This window comes from Neovison vison, chromosome 3 (genome assembly GCF_020171115.1).
Source record: "Neovison vison isolate M4711 chromosome 3, ASM_NN_V1, whole genome shotgun sequence".
Taxonomy (NCBI): Eukaryota; Metazoa; Chordata; class Mammalia; order Carnivora; family Mustelidae; genus Neogale; species Neogale vison.
Window position 1 is genome coordinate 145,138,412 of NC_058093.1, and position 23,416 is coordinate 145,161,827.

Here is a 23,416-nt window from a genome sequence, read left to right on the forward strand (position 1 = left end):
ATCCTGGTGCAACCGGTAGTGCATATTAGGAGCGGGCAAGCTCTCCCGATATAGATGCTAACATAGAAGAAACAATAGCTACTAAAGTGTTCTTTAAAGATACACATGATTATAGACACTTGTATCCTCCTTGGTTTCATAGAATTGACTTGGCAGGTGAAGAAGGAACTCCTGAGCTACTCAATTGTTTGTTAAGGTTTCTATTTCTAGATGGTATCTCCTGCATCTTAGTGGGACTGGATGTACATTTTAACTTTGCAATTAGGTTTTATTTTGTCTGGGGAGATACTTAAAATGAAACCTAGTTTTGTCTCAGGGCAAACAGGTTTCCAAAAAGAAAAATAAAAACAAACTTTTAAGGGCATTGATGGTGAATCTTGGGCATGTATGCAATGTGAATTTGACAGATACGACAGAGACTGGTTGATTCATCATCAAACCCATTTTTCTTCTTAACATGCTTGATGGGATTTCCCAGCCCCTGTGAGGTCTAGATGAAGCCATGGGGCTCAGTCTACCCAGTGAGTTTGAGTGAACCCCTCATGTTCTGATTCTGGGCCTGGCCTAGTAACGTGTTTACTTCTGTGTTCTCCTCCTTCACCTAGGAGCTTGAGGTAGGCAAGCATGGTTATGTTAGGAGTTATATATTGATGACAGAGGAGTCAAGGAGAAACCATAAGAGACTCTTAATCTCATAAAGCAAATTGAGGGTTGCTGAGCGGTGTTGGGGGAGGCATAGGGTGGCTGGGTTATGGACATTGGGGAGGGTATGTGCTATGGTGAGTGCTGTGAATTGTATAAGACTAATGATTCACAGACCTGTACCCCTGAAGCAAATAATACATTATATGTTAATAAAACAATTTAACTGATAAAAAAAAAGAATCAAACAGTTTTGAGCCATTATAAATATTAGGCTTTGTTTGTTATGCAGTTAGTGCTGTTTTATCCAGTACTAATAATAATTAAAATATATACCCTGAGTGGTTACCAGAGTGTAGGGGTAGAGAGGAAGAAGTTACTTAGTGGGTACAGAGTTTTAATTGTAGAAAATGAAAAAGTTCTGGAGACAGAGAATGGTGTTAGGTCTTTGAATGCACTTGATACCACAGAACTCCGTACTTAAAAATGGTTAAAACTGTAAATATTGTGTGTTATATATATTTACCACAATAAAACCCAAACAAACAAACAAATACCCTGTATGAATCTTAATACAGCCTAAGGTTTAGATAGTCCTTAGGAGTGCTCTTTTTAAGTTGCTACAAGGCTGAACTGTGACTTATGGTGGGGGCTGAGGATAGGACAGAGTCTGGGTGGGATTTAACAGTACCTGAAAGTAGGTAGGGGTAAGACATCAGATAATGCTCCCATATACCACATACCACACTGTTCTATTCTATCCACCTAAGATTATTTAGGCCAACAAGTTGCTTTGGGAAAACAAAACAAAACAAAACAAAAATGAAAACTCATAATCCAGATTGTACACCTTGTGGATATATGGATTTTTGCACCTTAGTTATTTTTCTTTAGCAGAAGAACTTTCAGATACATTGCAACTTGCAGACCTTTTATATAGATAGGGTGATTTTATCATCATTTTATAGATGTAGAAGTATAATTTGGAAAATAGCATTTTTTTTCCCCCCAAAGGACTCATAGTTAGTGGATAGCAGAGTTAAAAACAGAATCTGGGGCTTCAGTTTCTAAACCCAGTATTGATATCACTCAACAATTGTAGGGAAAGAACTGTGAGGCTATTTGGGTCATGGGCACTTGGGTAGAAGACCTGAGTTTCCAAAGGAGTAGAAGGGATGCTAGGCATTCAGAAACCACTGTAAGATCAATCTGTCCCCCACCCTGATATCTTCTATAGCCATCCATGACAACACAGTCATTATTGAAGGTCAGACACCAAACTTCTTGGGTATCTATGAGGAAAGACAGCTTTCATAGTTGACTTATTCATATACTACTAAAGAACTGAGGTAAATGAGCTGTGTTCTGGGACATGCTGACATAATCTCTTCAGCAAGTGTTCTTCAAAGGAAAAGAGAAAATAATCAAGAAAATTTCGGTAAGCCCATGTAAGAATGTCCAAGATCATATAATGAAAATATCACTCACATATAAAAGCAGATGCTGGATTTTATTATGAGGGAGGGAGTTTTAGGTACCCATAATCTCTATCAGCCTCCAAAAAGTATTCTAAATTAATAATAGTCCAGAAAAAAGTATATTCATTATATGAACAATTGATGCTTCCTCCATATTACATTAAGTGTGAACAAAGCATCTTTTTAAAGATTTCTTATTTATTTATTATATATAGAGAGAGAGCGAACATGAAAAGGGGAAGTTCAGAGGAAGAAGTAGACCCCCTGTGAGCAGGAAGCCCGATGTGGGACCGGATCCCCGGACGCCATGATCATGACCTGAGCTGAAGGCAGTTGCTCAACCAACTGAGCCACCCAGGCACCCTGAACAAAACATTTTTAGAAAATACTTCAACAGTAGCAATTTGGAAAAAAAAATACAATTTAAGCAAATACAGTGTATTTTTCCTAAATACCATCAACACCACTCTATACCTCTGCTCTCATCACATGCTAGTACTGCCTGGGATTGACCACTATTTTCTTCAGTGTAGGCAGTTAGTGGCTTAAAACAATGATTTAATATAAACATTTCAAATTTATGTGCCTCTTTTAAAAAATCTGCTCATTTTATCAAAGTGAGTTTGCATCAAAATGCTTTGGAAGCTGTGGGTGTATTCAGCATTCTTAAGTCTGGAATTGTTATTTGGACTTTCTTATTAATTTATCTGGGCCTGGTTCCTCAGGTGCTGATTGGGTCCATGAAAATGTTTAACTCACAGAGTTTTTCAGAAACTAAATGAGAGGGGCACCTGGGTGGCTCACTGGGCTAAGCCTCTGCCTTCAGCTCAGGTCATGATCCCAGGGTCCTGCGATAGAGTCCTGCATCAGGCTCTCCTCTGGGCAGGGAGCTTACTTCCTCCTCTCTCTCTGCCTACTTGTGATCTCTGTCTGTCAAGTAAATAAATAAAATATTAGAAAAAAAATAACCAAAATTAAATGAGATACTGTATGTAAACCATATAAGGCAAGAGGCAGGTTGCCTGGGAATCAACATAGAGTTTCATATACATGATAGTTATTGTTGTAATTTTTATTATTATAATTAAGGAGAGAAATTAAGAGGTGTAATCATAAAATAAAAAAAAATATATCAATAGATTTCATTGAGCTCTATGGGTCTGCTCCATTACTCTCCTAAAACAAAACACTTTTTAAAAATATTTTTTGTAAGATTAATTTTGTTTTCCAAGAGAAGTTAAATTTTAAAAGTGGGCATAACTAGAAGTATTGAATAAGTACCAATAATGGAAACAGTAACATCTTTAAAAGGCGGAGGCTTCACTGACAGCAAACTGAGAAGAAATTGGTGTTCTCTGTGTTCCACAGGGTAGCTGAACAGCCCTGTGAAATGTGGTATCCTTACTGCTAGTGCCTGGGCTTTGTTGCCAGGCTGCTCTGGTACTTCCTCAGGTCCTACAAGAGGGTTGGGGTGGTCTTCAAACTGCTAGAGGCATACTAATGCATTCTGGGATACTGACATTTCCTGCCTGTTGTTCTTCACAGATTTGTACAGTTCAAGCCCCAGAGATTCACAGACTTTTGATCATTCCTTTCATGCTTTAAGAGTTCAAAAATAAAGCATCACAAATCTTTTCCCAACAAGTAAGTCACACCTGAGTTTGGAAGAGCAATGTATTACTCTGTGTTTCTCTCGTCTCCCAATAAGCCAATGGCAGCCACCTGAAGTGGTTATTCTCTCCAGAGCCCCCACTTGGACCAGCTGGTAATTAGGATTTTCTCTCTGTGCACACTGGTCCATGCTCCTCTGTAAATGGGCAGGTAAACACACTAGGGTCTAAAGAACAGAGACCAGTAGCTGTCAGGTGTTTGCCCAATGACTGTGTGGGGTGCTCTGCCTGTTATTGTACCAACTGCCCTTGGAAAAGCAGCAGGGGCCCAGATCAGCTGTCTCTTGATGAAGTTCTCTCCTCTGACTCTGAAGACATAATTGTCTTCAAATTCACAGAGCTCAGAGGCATGGTCTGTGGCATCAGATATATTGTCAGGCAAGGCTTCATGACTTCCCTTCCCTTCCTCTGACTCTGAGTGGGTAGTGTGGGGCTTGGGCAAGTTCAAAATTAGTTGACTGAACTAAAGGGAACAAGTCACCTGTGCTTTCTAGAATCCATTCACTATAACTCCATCAACTGAAAATCCACAAAGAAAAAGAAAGAAAGAAAGAAAGAAAGAAAGAAAGAAAGAAAGAAAGAAAGAAAGAAAGAAAGAAAGTCTGTTTCCTCCTGCTGGTTGAAAACAACTGTGGGCCACTGGCCTTCTTTGACCCTTACATGGAGACCAAGAAGAGTTTCCAAATAGGAGAAATTTCTTCCTTGTAAACTTGAGTTTACTGGAGTAAAACTTTAGGTGCTTTAGATCACCTGGTAGAGGTTTCTTAGACAATACTATCTATGTTTTATAAACATAGTCTTGGGGTGCGTAGGTGGATCATTCAGTTAAGTGTCTGACTCTGGATTTCAGCTCAAGTCAGGATCTCAGGGTCTGAGACTGAGCCCCTTGTTGAGGTCAGTGCTCAGCATGGAGTCTGCTGGTCCCTTTCCCTCCCCCTTTACTCCTCCCACTGTTCTCGTTCTCTCCCTCTCTAAAATAAATAAATAAAATATTTTAAAAATAAATAAAAGCAACTCCACACTCTGTGACTTAATAAAGAGGATGCTGCTGCTTTTCTGAGATCAGATGGTAAAGTCTTAGGTGCTGATACATTCTGAGGCACAAAGTCCAAGATGGTATCATAGTAGGCACCTTGTACAAGTTGCATTAAGACCTAACTCTGCTTAGGCTGTATTCTTCTGTGCCTGACATCCAGCCCTGCTCTGGTTTGTACTTACAATGTATTGTATTAGAATAATAGCTTTTCCTGTTTTTTTTTTTTTTTGTTGTTGTTATTGGTGGTGGTGGTGGTGGTTTGTTTTTTTGGGTTTTTTTGGTCATTGATCTTCCCAGTTCTTTCTTCTATTGATTACTGATGGGCATACTCTTCTAACATCTGTAGTCTGTAAACTCCATGCCCCAGACTTTGTGCTGGCTGCCATTCTATGGTTAATACATCTCAACTCCTTGTGACAAGGTCTGAAGACCATCAAGATGAGGCCCAAACATTTTCACACTTCTCTACAACAACTAACCCTGCCCTACAATGCCATATCCATCTCTACTTCTTGGTCTGTTGCCATTCTGCCTTTCATTAGTTTGGTTTTATTTTGTTTTGTTTCAATTATCCTGGAATAACCGTTTCCTAACTTATAGTTTCTTCTCAGTTTGGCAAAAGCTTGTTCATTTCTCAAGCCCAATCCAAATAAAATCTCTTGACTGAAGCTTTCCTACTATCATGTCCTCTGATTCCAGCAGCATTAAATACTCTCTTTCATGCTTTTGCTCTTTTGGTTTATAGATCTTTTGTAGCACACATCACATTGTATTACTAGGGATGCCTGTCTTTCACTCAGTTGTGAATTTAGAAGAAAAGCCATATTCCATTCACATTTTCACTCAGCATATGTACCCACTGAATATAAATATGACTATGTTGCTGGTGCTCAAAGATTTTTAAATGAATATGTAAATAAATACAAAAATGTTAATAGAATAACTGCATAACATTTCCACATAGTGTAATCTCCAAAATGTTTAGAGGGCTGGATGTGATTCCATTTTTCTATCCCACCTTAGCTGGGTGGCCTTTGGCATGCCACTTCATCTTCTTGAAGATGTTTTGTTTTCATCATTTGAAAACAGAGTGGGATCTACTCAAAGAAGCCTTTCTAATCTAATAGTCTTTGTTGGGAATAGAAAATTGTGTGCGGATGTGTGTGTAATTGAATTCAACACTTCTGTATTTACATTTCAGAAGTAAGTAGACTTTTAAAGATTAAGCATGATACTGTTTCTTAGTGGATCATTTGTAACAACATGTCTCTAGTATACAAATTAAGTAAACACATATTGTCTTGCCCAAGTGCACCAGGGAATTAACATTTAGTTACAGCTGTGAGGTGAGCAACTAATGTTGTCTTGAGGTATCAAACACCTAATTAGTTGCTTAAAGGGGGGTGAGTTACAGTAATGGTGCTTTATAGAGAAGGAACTATGTTAATTTTAAAGGAAAGATTTTTAGCATCCCTGTTTTATTTACTCTGCTTTCACTCTTATTTTTTTAGTGACAACAAAAATGGTGCAATGATGAGAAGCTTTCAAAACTGAAATATGGTGTCTACTAAAATAAGGCTCAAAATGACAGCAGCAATAGCTACCCAGTACTACGTTCTTTATTACCCTAGAGTCATAGAGTTTGAAATCAAGAGCTATCTTGAAGGACAACTGGGTTCACAGGTGACTTGCCAACAGCTAAAGCATAATGGAAAATGGAGATCATTTAGTTGGTCAAAGGTATTTTGACTAAAAATTCCTTTTTTTCTTGAATTGTTAAAAAGCATAGTCTGAGGCACAGACTTTTAAAAAATTTTAATTTTATTTTTTTTTTAAAGATTTTATTTATTTATCAGAGAGAGAGGGAGAGAGAGTGAGCACAGGCAGACAGAATGGCAGGCAGAGGCAGAGGGAGAAGCAGGCTCCCTGCCGTGCAAGGAGCCCAATGTGGGACTCAACCCCAGGACGCTGGGATCACGACCTGAGCTGAAGGCAGCTGCTTAACCAACTGAGCCACCCAGGTGTCCCCCAAATTTTAATTTTCAATTTTCAATTTAATTTTCAATTAAAATTTTTAGCATCTAGTAAACATTCAATGGACTAGTTATATAACAAGTAGCTACTGCAATAAAACATTAAAAAAACCTATCTTTCATGGAAAAAAAAGCTTTTTGTTTCAAATTGTTAATTTTATTTAGTTTTAGCCTCTGTCCCTAATAAATATGACTCAGTTCTGGGTCCTTTTCTTGCTTTTTTTGGGGGGAGGGGGAGATTGGGGGGAGGAGGTTGGGGAGCTGACCCATTTTCTCCTTTGAAACCTGCAGTTACCATCCATATGCTGACAAAATACTGACATATTTACATATTTCTGGCCCAAACTTCTCTGAGCTCTAGCCAGGTTCCTTATTCCAAAGGCCCTACTTACATTCCCACTTGAATGTATGTAAAAAAAAAAAAATTGTCTGAAGCTGAATTTATGATCTTTATTCTCAAGCCTGGGTCTTTTGCAGCATCCTAATGTCAGTGGCTTACCCTCCCATCCTTCCATTTAAATAAGCCCGAAAACTAGGAACTATCCTTGCAAACATCCGTTGTCTCACCGCAACTGCCAATCTGTCAGCTGCTATCAATTTTGCTTCTTAAATATCTCTAGAATAATATTATTTCTTCTGCTCCGTCTCCACTGACCCACCATCCTCTCTCACCCGGACTTCTGCAATAGACTAGATAGTTGCCTGCATCCACTGGGATGACCACAGGGGTCTAACTTCCACACTGCAGTTCCAGTCCTCTTTTCAAAATACAGACCTGATTATGGCCAGGACATTATGCACACATGTCTTCTCTCACAGAAGCACATTCCTTTCCTTTAGAGCTCTTAATTCAGTGTGTAGTTATATATTCCTCAGTGGAATGATCCTCCCGACATTATTAAACTGCCTCCAAAGAGGCTGTTGGCTTCTCTATTATTCTCAACACAGAGCCGGACACACAGTCAACTCACAAGTGAATAATGGGTCATTCATTTGTATATGGCATTTATAGAGGGCATGTTTTATTTTTCCGTATACATTAAACCCATTGGAAGAATTAAATCACTATTCTCTTACTCAATGATCTAAGGACATTTCGAGGTAGAAAGGACAGGGCTTTACATTTTTACAGAGAAGCAGAGTGAAAGGGAGGCTAACTTTGCCAGGCTGTAAGCCAGGACCACAATGTGGAGCTTTGGATTCTGAGTCTTGTTCTCTTGCCTTCACAACACCCTCCCTTCATAACGAGCTTCATCAGCTGCACAGCCACAGCACTAAAGAGCGGGGAAGGAAGATGTAAACACCGTGTTGGAAATGTAATGCACGATGAATTCTAAGATGAAGCCTCCATGTCAATCACGCAAAGGCGGCCCTCTAATCCTGAGCAGGGAGCAGAGGTTTTCTGAGGCAGCACAAAGCAATGTAACGCATACCGGGCTGCAAGTTGGAAGGCCCAGTCCCACTTTTGTCCTGCCACAGAATAGGCATGTGACCTTGAGCAAGTCAGGGGCTATCTTGGAACCTTCCCTGCTTCATTTGCAAAGTGAAGGTACCAGTCCCTTATCTGCCTACCTCACAGGGTTATTGTGAGGATTAAATTGAATGATGCTCATAAAGTGTTTTAATTCTCTCATCTGAACTCCCACAGTACTTTATATGTATGTCTTTTAGGGGATATCTTTTACTTTGTATGGTACCGTGAAAGATCACTGGACTAGAAACCTTGCATTTAAATCTTTCTTCCAATATTTACTAGTTGGGTAGCTTCTTAGCAGTGGTATTTTTTTTGGTGTTGTTTTGTTTTGTTTCAGATTCTCTGAACGGAGTGAGGCATGCTGATCCGTAAAATGGAAATTATCATACCTGCCTTATCTGAGGATCAAATGGGCTAACATTTATAAAGTGATAAAGTCCTCTCTACATATACACCTGTATTTCATTGCTCTCCATTTCTAATACACACAGTCATCCGCACATAGCACTGGCTGACAAGAACGGAGTGCTTTTGGAACACCAGGCAATAAACAAATGTTTTAGGCACTAATGATTTCTGAAGTCATCCTAGGCTTACATGTCAATTATGATTATTATCCCATATGAGGGATCTATCTCACACAACAACCACACAGCTAGTAAAATTCTGAGCCAGGATTGAAACCCATGCAGTTCAATTCCACAGCAACATTACCTTAAGCTTCTGGCTACCCTGTGTCACACTCCATAAGTGACTTTAGATTATGAAATGGGAAGTATAGTGTTCTATACATGTCCAAAAAGTTTGCTACTGTGTCTATAATTGCTAAAGAAATGACGCATACCAACTTAGCAATTAAGTCAGAAAATTACTGGAAAGAAGTCTATGGAAGAATTCATGTCATAATTCTGAAAATACAAAAAAAAAAAAAAAAAACCCTACTTCTCTTCCAGGTTAATCTGTGAGGAGCAAGTCGGTCTAGTGACTGAGAACACCTGCATCATATCCTGGTTCTACCACTTACTAGCTGTATATCAGAGAAGAAAATGTCTTCTTTAAGCCTCATGTGGATAATGTTTTATTGTGAGGATGAAGTAAGACAATTTATGTAAGAGATGCTTAGCCTGACATCTGGCACAGTAAATATTCAATAAATACTTTCTCTCATCATGAATGCTTACTCTGTGGCTTTTGGCGTGAGACTTACTCCTCCCCTGAGTATCAGTTTCTAAATGTTTAAGTAGCAGAAAGTTATAGTATGATTCCAAAGATCACTTTCTATTCAATGATTTTTAGGTACAAGGAAGGAATAGCTGGATATCTGGGAAGTCTGGCTTTCATGTTCTGGAATTTATCCCACTCCCTGACTTATGAAATGAGAGCACCCAAGGGGCTGAACAAAATAAAATAGAAAAAAAAAAAGATGTTAACTATGGCACTTGCATTATTGACACCATTAACCAGTCAGACAGATTAATGATAATCTGAGCTAGAGTCATTTGCCTGACAAAGTCATTACTAGTCTGAGGCAAATGTTAAATCCACTACCTTTTAAAAAGCTATTGTGTTAAGGAGCTACATAAAGCTATATGAGCAAATGAGCATCACAGCTAGCCGCTCAGAGACATATGGCGTATATTTGCTCTAGTTGAGAGCCAGAAAATGAACAGGGATATTGGAATCAAATCTCAAAAATCAACTTTTATTTTTTCTCAATTAAAAAAGTTTTTATTGAACCCCAGTCAGCTTATTCATCCTCCTCAGTAACACAATTTGTTTTATTGGTTAAGGAACTACCTATTAGGAATACCACATCTGTCTCTCTGCCACTTGATTCCTACTAGTTCCAATCAGTAAACATCTACAGAAGTCATGATACTAGACACTTGGGTATGGAATTATAAATAAGATCTAGTTTCCATCATCAGGAATGGAAACATGCATGTACTCAAACACACACAAAATTGGCCAGAAGATAGGAATAATATAATTGTAATCAAAGCATAAGGGGGGAATAAAGGAAAAAAGACTTCTGAGTTGGAGGACTATGGAGAGATTCACATAGTAGTTGACATTTCAGTTGGGGCTTTAATTCAACAAATAGTTTGTGAGTGTTTATTATGGATTCCATATTGCTCTAGGTGCTAAGAATAGCTCAGGGAAGAAAGAAGATAAGAACAGCCCTGCCGGGCGCCTGGGTGGCTCAGTGCGTTAAGCCGCTGCCTTCGGCTCAGGTCATGATCTCAGGGTCCTGGGATCGAGTCCCGCATCGGGCTCTCTGCTCAGCAGGGAGCCTGCTTCCCTCTCTCTCTCTCTGCCTGCCTCTCTGCCTACTTGTGATTTCTCTCTGTCAAATAAATAAATAAAATCTTAAAAAAAAAAATTTAAAAAAAAATAAAAAAAAGAACAGCCCTGCCCACATGAAACTTATATTCTGGCACCAAGAAAGGGGATTCAGGAAACAGTAAGTACAAGGTGATAAAGCCATGGAAAAAATATGAATGAAAAAGTGCATAGGGAATGGTAGAGGTCAGGTTAAGGCATCCAGAAGAAGGTGCCACTCATCAAAGATTCAGTGTAAGTTACAGAATGATCCACGTAGATACCAAGGGGGAGAACATTCTAACAGGTTGATCAGCAAGTGCAAAAACTTGAAGGAGGAGAGTTCTTGGTATATTTTGGAAACACAAGGAAGCCAGTGAGACTGGAGAGAAGTGAGAAAATGGGTAAATGGTAAGAATAAGTGATGAGACTAGGAAGGTGACAAGGGACCAGGTCCGGAAGGATATCTGCTTAGTCTCTGTATGAGATAGAAGTCACTGGAGGGTTTTGTAGCAGGAGGATAAGAGGATCTAAGGTATGTTTTAAAGGATTTATTCTTGTTGCTGTGGAGAGAACAGCCTTGAAAGGTTATTGCAATAGTTCGGATGAGACTTGATGGTAATATAAAGGGGCAAAAAGTGGTAAGATTCAGTATATGTTTTATTTTTATTTACTTACTTGGCTTTATTTTTTTACCATGGAAAATTGTAAGCCACACACAACTAGACAGAATGAGAGGATGTACCACTTTATTCCCATCACTCAGCTCAAAACTGAAAATCTTTAGTATTATTTTATAACAAATACCAAGTATTATATTGTTTCCAGGATTTAGGATATATTTTGATAATGCTGCTAAGACTTGATGATGTTTTTGGTTATAGGATATAAGAAAAAGAAAAGAATTAACAATTACTCCAAGGATTTTGGCCTGAGTGATAAGAAATATGTAGATTTCATTGAGACAGAGCAATCTCTGTGATAATAAAGTATTCAGAGGCAGGGTGAAGGAAAACAAGTATTTGGTTTTGCTGATAAGTTGTAGATGCTCATAAGAAATCAAAAGTTAAGAAACCAAGACAGAATCTGGATATATGATATATATATATATATATATATATAGATATATATATATATATATATATGGATATATGCAGGTAAAACGTCAAGACCAGAGCTAGAAATTTGGAAGACATCAGCATACTGACAAAATATAAAGTCACAAACTGGATAAAAAGAGATCTTCAAAGTCTGAGCCCTGGGGCAATCTAATATTCACAGGCCAGGGGGATTTGAAGTAAAAAGTAGAAGCTAAAAATGAGTGGCCAGAGAGATTAGAGTAGAACCAGGAAAGTCTGTGTAATAGAACCCAAGGGAATGATAAGTGTCACAAAAAAGGAAGTGATCAAATATGACAAAATTTGCTTACTGCCCAAGTAATGTGAAGATGGAGAATTGACTATTGAGTTTAGCAACATGGAAGCCCCTGGTAAACCTAGATAAAAACAGTTGCTTGAAATTAGGGACAGAATCATGATTAAAATATTAGGTAAGATATTGGGGCAAAGTTAGACAACTCAAGGAGATTTGTTATGCAAGGGAACACAGAATAGAGTGCTAGAGGAGGGAGAAATGGGATTGAGGGAAAATTCGTTGAGATGGAAAATATAACTGCATGCCTGTATGTTGACGGACATGATCCACAAGACTGAAAAACATTGATAATGAGGGGAGAAAAGGAATCACTGAAGTTTTATTCTTTTGCTTAAAAAAGGATGAGATCCAGTGCATAAGTCAAAGTTTGGCCTTATTTGTTAAGAGTATGAGCATTTTTTATAGAAATTTGAGGAGACAAATTATATGCTGAAAGACACATTGGGTAGGTACGTCAGATGATGATGATTACCACATTTGAGCCTTATTTTGAGCTTCTTTCCCATATTGTCTTCGAGTGCACACTATTTTGAGCCCTTCCATTCTGCCCTATGCTGTGACTTCCCTGGATGCTTTGCTTCAATTCCTCCAATTAGTTCTCATAGCAATTCAGAGAGGCATAATTCATCTTCCCTCTATCCGTCACACCAGAGAGATCTTATTTCCGTCTTTCCCATATCTAAATGCTCCAAGTCACACATCTGATAAAACAGTAGTACCCTTTTCAAGTCCAGCTGTTTAGGCTAAGGTTTAACCATGATAGGTCATAGGAATCACACTCTACCTATGTATAGATTGGATATAGACTTCCATTCAAAAGACTTTTTCAGTTATTATGGGCATGTTTTTATACAGAAATTTTATCATACCTAAATTTGAGAACATTCACACTTTTTTTTACAACAGAGGGAGTGATCCTAACTGTACTTCAGGACAATAACTAGAGACAATGAGGAGATGGATTAGAAAGCAAGAAGCTTTGTCAGAGATCCGATCGGTGATGATGGAGATGACAGAATAAAGGGGGCATAGCTGAGCTGTGGCCAAGGTAGACTTGACAGGACACAATGACTAATGGCAGAGTTGAGAGGCTGGGGGGAGTAAAATATGACTTGGGTTTTTTGTTTGGTCAACAGGATAGAAGGTACTAACATACACCAAGAAAAGAGAGGAAAATATATTTAAGGAGGAGATAGGATGGTTTGGGGCAGGGTAAATTTAAGGTGGCTCCAGGAAGTTCATACGGCTGCATGAAGACAGTTGGGCAAGAATTACTACCTCCAGTTTTCTTAGCTGCATACACTGAGATCCAAAGACTACCAGGCTCATGATAAGGTCACAGAGTTAAAGAGCTGCAGAGGAGACTAAAATGAATGCTCGCTTCTTTGTGGTAATGAGTGATCTTAGGGAACATAGGCTAGATGTGTACCATGTTTATTTCTTTCATTTTAAAGTCAGGTCAAATTATGAAAGAAAAAAGAAACTTAAATATGACATACTTTATTGCTGTGGACTAGAGAGGGAAGCATTTTGAGACACAGCATGAACGAAGTTGTACTATTCCTTCTGCTTATCGTACTGCACTAAAGACCACTCTGGTCAGCCCGAGCTTTATTGCACTTTTTGAATCCTGAGGGGTTCCTAAGGATCACTATGAGTTTAGAGCACTCACACATTGGAGACACTATATTAAGCCTCACACTTGAATCCTGGCTTCTCCCCACACGCTTTCTACTGGTAACTCAATTGGCACCGGAATACCTGGGACAGCAGTCTACTTTGTTCTTCTACAGAAGAATGGATGGTGAAAGCCAGGATGTGTGAACTCAGCCCTGTGAACAAGTGGGTCTCACTGGGCCACTTGCCATTTCTGTCTTTCCTCCTACTTCTGTCACTTTCTTTTTCACTCTCCCTTTCTACTTCTCCCATGTTGTCACCAACCCCCAAAATACAACATAGATCCATCTACATAGATCCATCAAGCAGATCACATTTCCCTTGGCTGGTAAACTTTACAGAAAGTGAATGCAGTCTGCATTCAAAGGATGAAAGAAGAAGCTGCCACATCCCAGAAACCCCTGCCTACCAAGGGGAGTCCATTTTAGACTGGTTCTAGATAAGAGGCAATTTAATATGGAAGAAAAGATGTGGATCTCAGGATTCAGCCAAATCAGCAGACCAATGTTCATGTAGATCCTAGTTGCCCTACCCAAATCCTCACCTCTTGAGGAGCATAATGATGACATTCCAACCTTGTGTGAGACACAGAGAAGGTTTGCAGAGTACATTTGTAAATAGGTGTTGTTCTCTACAGAATTTGAGAATTTGGCAACATAGTGTTTCTCTGAAGAAAACTGGGCTTTTACATGCTGATCTCTTTGACTGCCTTAAATTTGGCATACAGAAAACCTAAATGTTGATGAGGAGGATAGAAAGTTAAATAAAAGCCCAAGGAATAGAATGGAAAGGTCTATTAAGAAAGCCGCGTGCCTTGCTTTTCTGATTCCTTATTTTTTTTAAAGTTTTTATTTAAATTTCAGTTAGTTAACATACAGTGTAATATTAGTCTCGGTGAATGATTCCTTCTAAGTGGAATGTTCACAGAGTGGCTTTATGCTTTAATCTTTAAAAAGAAAAGGTTTTATTTATTTATTTGACACAGAGAGAGGGCACAAACAGGCAGAGTAGTGGGGTGAGGGAATGGGAGAAGCAAACTCACTGCTGAGCAGGGCACCTGATGTAGGGCTGGATCCCAGGACCCAGGGATCATGACCTGAGTCAAAGTCAGGCACTTAACCGACTGAGCCACTCAGGTACCCCTATGCTTTAATCTTAAATAAGATTTCCTAAACACTGAACATATTCAAATATACTTGCTCAACTGTCAATAATTAATTATATATAATAATGATACCAATCTTATAGGCATTAAAATAAATATTTCCAAATGTCATTTCAAATGATATGGCTACTAGGTATTAGTAATTTGCTGGGCAAATTATTCAAAATCTTTTTTATTTAAAAAAGCGGTTTTTATCTGTAATATATTGGCAGCAAAATAAGAGAATTATCATAGTGAGAAAGCAGACTGTGAAGCAGATATTTGCCTGAGGGTATGTGCCTCTCAATAGAAGTCTGGAGCGAGGAGTTTTAGAATCGGTAGGAGAAGAGAATAGGGAATGAAGCTTGCAGATAAAGAAGGGTGTACGGTCTGATTAGAGAACCTCGCATCAGCCAGGATCCTAAAAGAGCAAACCTCAGTGGGTGAACTAGAAAATGAAATCAGGTTCCTGAGAGAACAGGTGAACTTATGATCCCAGCCTTAGCTTAATTGGAAATAGAACACCAACAAAAAAATCTGAGAATTCCTTTCCACAAGTCTGTATTTACCTGTGTGAGCTGATACGTTAAAAATGGTAGAAAAAAAAAAAAAAGCAAATGTTAACATACTTAGTGGTCTTTCTCATGTTCAATAAAATATCAACATGAGACTGGTATGGACCAAATAAATCTTAACAAAATTCTGGTTTAACATGGTCTCATTTTGGTAAAGCGCATCCTTTCAAGATTGTTCTGTAATACTTGGTCACAAAAATCTCCCTCAGAGAAATTAGGATTAGAGTTAACAATCAAGAATCACCCATACATGAAAACAAACAAGCCATTATGAGTAAAATTCAGCAGAAACAAATCATTGAACTAGACTCTCAAAGACTATAGATATTAGAATAATCAACCATGGAATACAAAATAAGTTAATACATTTAAAGAAGCAAAATAGGTATTACACAGTTTCTTCTTTTATTAAATTATGTTCTTTTTTTAATTTTTATTTATTTGAGAGACAGGCTGGGGCAGGGGCAGAGGGAGAGGGAAAATCTTAAGCAGACTCTGAGCTGAGCATAGAGTGTGATGTGGGGCTCGATCTCACAATCCTGAGATCACAACCTGAGCTGAAACCAAGGCTCAGATGTCTAACTGACTGTGCCACTTAGGGGCCCTCACCATTTATTCTTATAGAAGAAATTGGAATTTCTATGTTAGGCTTACAAATCAAACTTCAAAGTATTAAAATCATGACACATTTCAAAGAGAAAGTGTTGATAAAATCAAGAATAATGGATTGTGATCTTGAAACTAGACATATACAAAATACACTTGTCTATAAGCGACAAGTAAAAAGAGGAACAACATGGGGGCTCCTGGTTGGCTCAGCAGGTTAAGTGTCTGACTCTTGATTTCAGCTCAGGTCATGATCTCAGGGTTCTGAGATCCAGCCCTGTTTCAGGTTCCACACTCAGCACAGAGTCTGCTTGAGATTCTCTCTCTCCCTCTCCCTCTGGTCCTCCTCCAAAGCTCTATCTTTCTCAAATATTAAATAAATAAAATAGTTTAAAAAAGGGAGCGAAACAATAATTTCTACCAAATATTAGATACTCTGGTATGATCTTTACATATGCAACCTAATTTAATCCTAACAAAAACTTTGAGAGTTAAGCATTATTATTCACTTTTTATTATACAGTAAAGTCAGGCTCAGAGAAGTTATGCAGTTTTCTTGAGCTCACATGATATCAATGGCACTCTGGCTACTGTGGTTCTTTCATATCCTGCTCTGTTAATATACAGCCTAATTCTGTTCTCCGCTTAGCACTTTAAAAATAAAAAAAAAATTAAAAATACCTGATTATTAAATATTACATGCTTGTCTTTTTTAAAGGAAGTTTCTTATCAAAGACTTTATTTTATTCTATAAACAATCCCACTTTAAAAAAACACATACATAGTTCATGGAGATATATTGTCTCCACTTACAGATGAGCAATGGGCAGAGCTGATTCCACATGGTCTCCAGTGTCCCTGCTGAAGATCCCCTGCAGGTGCCTTTATGCCACAGTAGACATCTAAAGAGACGGCAGATTACGTACTGGTGGCACTTACCTGTTGTCACCTTCTCTGGAGAAAAAGACCGTGAAGGTTTGAATGTTCCCTTTTGCTTCTGCAGGTGGACGCCAGCTGAGACGGACAAACCGACTGGAAACCAACACGGGGACCACATCTCTGGGAGCAGAAGGAAGGACACTGGAGCTTGGGATAGCTACGGAAGAAGAAGAGGAGGCTGTGAGAGAGCTGTTGGTGCCATAGACGGGAAATGTGCAGGAAGGCAAAACCAATCTATTAGCAAACATAGAATGGTCCATTCTAAAGGAAGGAAGAAAAACAAGGGAAAGCAAACTGTGAACGGAATCAAAGATATATTAGAATTTCTTGGACCTTATGAAAGGTGGCAAATTAATAACATATATGACTCTCTTGCATACTTGTCCAATTTCCATTACTCATGGGATCTGTAACAAGTAAAATGTTCTGTTTAGGCATGAACAGAGAAACATAGCCATGGATAAAGGCCTCAGGTAACCAAGCAGTTACTGTAAAGCCTTATTCCAGGCTGAGCCTGTTTACCCTGTTTTAGATACAATTTAAAGTAACAAGAAACCAAAGTTGATAGAAGCTAACCAAGAGCAGAAAGAGTTCTTACAGACGACCTGCTAGAAAGGAACTGACAGAAAAAAATTCTACCAGACATAAAGATACACAAATGTTCTATGCATGTATGGCAAAATTTAAGAATTGTTATTCACAGGAATAAATCATCCACATTGAAGAACTCATTTTTTAAAAAATATTTGGGGCATTTACAGTCTATAATGGAATTTTCTATTAAATGTGTATATTCATAATTCATCTTCTTATTTTTTCAGGTTCCCAAGGGTAGGAAACATATGTTTCATTTTGACAGGTGATTTCTAGCCCCAAATCACAAGTACTCATTTGCCTACATTTAATCTTCAAACTGGCTTTTGTGGGACATTTTCTCTAGATCTTACCAAAATGAGTCTTCGTCCTTGCATTCACTTTCTCCAGGGGCTGGCTGAGTCGCTATTCCTACTGTGCACTACACTCCTGTTAGTGGGAAAATCCACTGGGGTCAGGGGGGCTGTATTACTTCCTAATGGTTCCAGAAACATTATCAATTGACAACACATACCCTATATAGAGAGAAAGAAGTTTTAAAGAACTGCAGAAATCTTTCACAGTTGTTTCTGGCTCCATATCTTCTTAGCCTACTTCTTTATAGGTAAAATTTCCCCTTGCTTTTTTGGTCAACCCAGTGTTTGAAACAAATGGTGGACTGGCAGCAAGTTAGTCAATCAGTGTGTGGCACAGTGGTGAGGAGAGGGAGAAGACTGATGCCTGGATATGTAGCATCTGTCTCAAAAATGTGGGTGATATTGAGCCTCCTGACAAAAACCTATACTTCCACATACCATGGACATCCCAAACTAGTACACTTTCGTGAATTTATCCTTCCCACCCCCTTCACTGTCCACTCAGCCTACTTCTAAACCTGGGTTGCTCAATTCAGTTGTATCTACACCTTCCTCACAACTGTATAGCCCAGAAATGCAAAAAGTATCTCTTACCCCTGACTCTCTCTCTCACTCAGCCTTTCTAGGAGTCCCCCAACCCCAGACATCTGGTAAACCTACCCCATGTTAGCTCTACCACTATACCATCATTCTGTTTGCCGCAGTTATCTCTGCTTTTTCCAGCTCTTCTGCTTTCCTTCTACTCATCTCCCTCAAATGTACTGTGTACATACAGCATTCTGAATAAGCCTATAAAAAGACACATCTAGTCATATTAATCTACTATTTATTTTTCCTCAGTGTCTATTCTTTATCTCACGGAATCACCAAACTTGGAAATGGGTCTACAGGCCTGGCTCCTGTTTATCCCTTTTCATAGTTCGGCTTCCTCTACAAAGAGGCTTAAGACACAGATTGAAGCACAAAGAGTTGATTTGGAAGGTGATCCAGGCAAGTCGGGAAGTGAGATGGCAGGGAGTGAAAGCTAGAAAACGTGACTTATCTGGCAGTTAACACTGTGGGGAACTGGATGGCACCTCCATGTGGGGGTATGCGGGCCAGGGTGGCACCGGCCTCTAGGTTAACTGTCTTGAAAGAAGCACGCTAAGGTATTTATCCACTACTCCTCCACCACCGATTGAGGGTGATTCTGAGGGCCATCCTGCATAACAGCCTAGTGTGTTCCTGTTGCCAGAAAAATACCACTTTGGGGAGAGACTTGCAAAGTTTCCACAATAAGCAGCATCCATTAGCTCCACTCATCAAAAAAATATTCATAGAGTGCTTATCTAATGCCAGCCCTTCTAGGTATGGAGAAGTCAATGGCAAAAAATAGATGAGGGCATTCCTCCTGAAGCTCACATGGAGGTTTCTTGGATTTTCTCCTCACCATCCCTCATCACTGCCCCACAGATGGGGGGGTGTACTGAGTTCATAATAAGGTTTGAGGGAGGAACATGTCACGCAACAGCATGAATACCTAATCATCACACCTGTGAATGACAAGAGGATCTGAGGCTCCCTGGCTTTTTGCTGCTTGCACTAAACAGGCTCTCCCCATGTGGATCCACTGGTGATTCCCTGAAGCCTTCCCACAGCAGCTCCCACGCTAACAGACCCATCTCGTCCACCTAACTCCTGCTGTTCCTCTTCACTTAGTCTAGCGCTATTTCCTCTGGAAAGAATAACCTAAAGTATTTGTAAAATATCTAACAGATGATAGTTAAGATCTATAATATTTAAAAACAAATCTAAAATGAATAAAAAATAAAAAATCTTATTTGAAATTAGGGTTCAACCTGACAGTAAAAAAAAAAAAAAGTACATTAAAATAAAATCTAAAAAGTCTGTCAGAATAAAGTGTATTAAAAAAAAAATCTGTCAGAGTAGCAAGACTTTTAAAGAATGTTAGTATCTAGGGTTGGCTAGGATGTGACATTTTCTTACACTGTCAGCTGAAGTTTGAAAAAGTACAGTCTTTTTAGAGGTTAATTTCACAAAATCCTTTAATATGAGTAATATTCATGCCATCTGACCATTCTCAGGTTTATAAATTTATCATCTAAAACACCCCAAGTAACCTCGTTATCCATGCATCCTGGCAAAATCATAGCTCATTTTCTCAAAATGTAAACCCTATACATCTTGCCAGTTTAAAGCAAATGGGATTATTACTAGATTTTTTTTTTTAAACAAAAGATTTTCTAAAAAACAAAACATGATCCAGGATGACCTGTATAAATCTTTTGAGAGTTCTCAAGAAGTTAGACAAATTAGTTTTAAAAGAACAGGAGAAAAAAAATTTCAATTCCTTTTTCCCAAAATGCACCTCACTTAGAGATGGTATCACATCAAAAATGAGGTGGTTTCCCCACCTATTCAGGGGCTGCCAAGAGGGAGAGCAATGGGAGTCTGAGCAAGGATGCTTTTCTCCTCAGGCTTCCAGAAGTGCCTTCTCACAGAGCCAGTCTAGACGCAGATGACACAGATAAAGCTCAGAATAGAATTAATCATAGACCCTTTTACCTCAATTTAAACAGTCCTCATATGAAAAGGAACGGACACATTTTTAACAAAGGGATGGCTTCTTTCTTTATACAGGGAATTAATTTTGTTCTTACTAATCCTCCATGCTTTCTCTCTACAGTTACTCGCCTCCACAGAAGGTCTCAATAAGGAACTAATCAGGACTTTTTTTCTTTGCTCTTGGAGACCTAATCTCCAGTCTGGCCTTAATCTCCCTGGCCCATTACTGTTGCCATGGTTACGGCTTCTTTATCTGCTGTCATGGAGAAGAGGAGGCGAATTTACCATACTATAACATAGTCTTTTTTAAAAAATTTATTTAGAAGAATCTCTTTATCAAAGAAAATTATCATAATAAAATCCAGAAAAAGGAAGTGATTTCTGAAAATAATAGAAATTCAAAGAATAGTTTTGAAACTTTGGTTTCTAAGTTCCTAGTCACTACTACTACTACTACTACTACTAGTATTATTACTACTATTTAATGATGGCAGTGCAATAGCCTTGGTAACAATTACATTATTGGGTTAATTTTTCTATAAAGCCATGCCTGCCTAGATACCAGAAAGTTTGTTTCTCTTAGAATTTTACTATATGTTTACAGATACTAATTTTTCCTTAACCTTATTAACTGCCTGACCTCTACTCCCTATGAGGCACATGAATTATGATTAGATGTATTCACAAAAACATTTAATTTTCATTAATATCAAACAGGCAATAGGCTTACTTTCTTATCATTCCCCATATTGTTAATGAAAATACCTATAAATGTAGCCACCATATCAACTAGATGTTTTATTCACATCATCTCCTTATTAGCCTGAAGATTCGAGTAAAATATAAATGGGTAACATTAAGGAAATTAAAGGAACATTTAATTGTTCTTGGGGCAAATATTATTTCTTTTCCTTTTGTATTTTTTTCTTATCATTGTTCCCTTGACCTCAAACTCTAGCTTTTAATTGTCCAAATGAAGAAGCAGATAAAATTTACATTTTGCTTTAAAGTTTTTATATTTCATAAAGTAATTTTGCAAACTTGCCAGAAAGATGCTCAGTAGTATAAGGTTGAAATTACAGAGAATGACAATTTTTTCTAAGGTTTCATATTATTTTCAATATTCAAAGAATCATGGTTTTCTAGCCAGTATATTGAGAACTTTAGTAAAACAAAGAAATGTGAATTAAAAAAATTAATGATAAAAAATAAATAAATAAAAAATTAAAAAATAATGATTTGAAACGACTTTTTAATTTTAAATATGAGATGGAAGTTAATGATCTCCATAATATTTCATTAAATCTTAATCTTTACATAAAAGAATTTATTGGGTTAGTCTCTAAAATGGAATAATCAATATTTATTGAATGTCTATCAAGTTCCTACTGTTATGCTTGATTTGAAGAATTTATTTTAATTGCTTCTGTGCATTTTAGCGAAGATCAAGTATAGTATCTGTTCTTATCAGTTTAATATCTGATACGTCCTCTAACTGAGGGCAATATATTCAATGGATTTTTGGATCGGGGAGATGGAAGAGGAGTTTGCTCTGTTTACTCCACACATAGACTCGGTATTGTAGCATTTCCAGGAACAGTGCACCCCCTCCATAAAAAAATTATTTTTAAACTCTGGATTTTTTCCTAAGAGAATAGGAAACTTTTTAAAAAACATAGGTGTATACATGTAAGACAATTACTAAGTCTGAGATAGTCTCTTATTTATAAACTAATTCCATCCTAAATTTTCAGTAGGGTAATTGTTTTAGAAATCACAACACGCTTTCTCCCTAAACCATTTCTAATCCGTCCCCAGAAACCTATTTAATTTATCATTTTACAGACTAGCATAGTAGTAGTGCTGTGGAATTGGATCATACATTTTTGCATTTTCTTTGGTAAATCAATTCATGTATCCAATCATTAGTCCATTCAATATTAATGGAGGGATTACTATGTGTAAGGAACTGCATGAAGGCCTTTTTATTGATTTTATTTTTTAAAATATATTTTTTAAAGATTTTATTTATTTATTTGGCAGAGATCACAAGTAGGCAGAGAAGCAGGCAGGGTGGGGAGAGCAGGCTCCCCGCTGAGCAGAGCGCCCAATGCAGAGCTCGATCCCAGGACCCTAAGATCACGACCTGAGCTGAAGGCAGAGGCTTAACCCACTGAGCTACCCAGGGGCCCCAATTTTTTAAAATATTTGTATCTATTTATTTGACAGAGAGAGAGAGATCATGAGTAGGCAGAGAGGCAGGTAGAGAGAAGGCGGAAGCAGGCTCCTTGCTGAGCAGAAAGCCCGATGCAGGCCTCGATCCTGTGACCCTGAGATCAGGACCATAACTGAAGGCAGAGGCTTTAACCCACTGAGCCACCCAAGTGCCCTGCATGAAGGCCTTTTTAAATCCACGTCTCAAGGCCAGAGCCAGAAGCCAGCTCAGCCATTGGTGATTGTCCCCACCATCTTCACCGACAAGGACCTATCTCTTCCACCTCTCACATTGCTTCTTCCATCCCAGTTCTAAGTTCTCAGTTGTCGTGGGTGGCTATAAGCCTGAGAAGGGCACAGAGGAAGGTCTCTGGGGTCACTGACCTTAACTGGTCCCATGAAGATCTCATACTTTCACCTCTGCTACTTTTGTGTGCAGCAACCTGGAGGGAAAAATCTCCCTCCAACTGCTCTGCAGCCCTGACCTGGGCTTCTCCTTCAGCCTTCTGCTCAGGTGTCACTTCATTGATTCCCACCGTGGCTTAGGAGCCCCTCATTCTGGAATTTCACAGGAATAGAAAAAGTCCCCTCTGGAAACTTTGTATACTGAACTCTAATGGTCTAGTCATTTTTTTTTTTTTTAATCCTATACCAAAT

General features: G+C 38.4%; 1 protein-coding gene and 2 non-coding genes across 3 annotated transcripts in view; 1 reads left to right on the forward strand and 2 right to left on the reverse strand.

Moving 5' to 3' along the window:
* Positions 1-23,416, reverse strand: part of DCC (DCC netrin 1 receptor) — a 1,152,813-nt gene that overhangs the window by 329,234 nt on the left and 800,163 nt on the right. The window contains exon 8 of the mRNA XM_044242950.1: positions 17,031-17,187. Coding sequence (XP_044098885.1) covers positions 17,031-17,187 — 157 coding nt within the window. The remainder of the gene's footprint in view (positions 1-17,030; positions 17,188-23,416) is intronic.
* On the reverse strand, positions 19,427-19,531 carry LOC122903914. Its single transcript, XR_006384114.1, has one exon. It is a non-coding gene; the product is annotated as a small nucleolar RNA U13 (small nucleolar RNA).
* LOC122903672 lies at positions 21,965-22,155 on the forward strand. Its single transcript, XR_006383981.1, has one exon. It is a non-coding gene; the product is annotated as a U2 spliceosomal RNA (small nuclear RNA).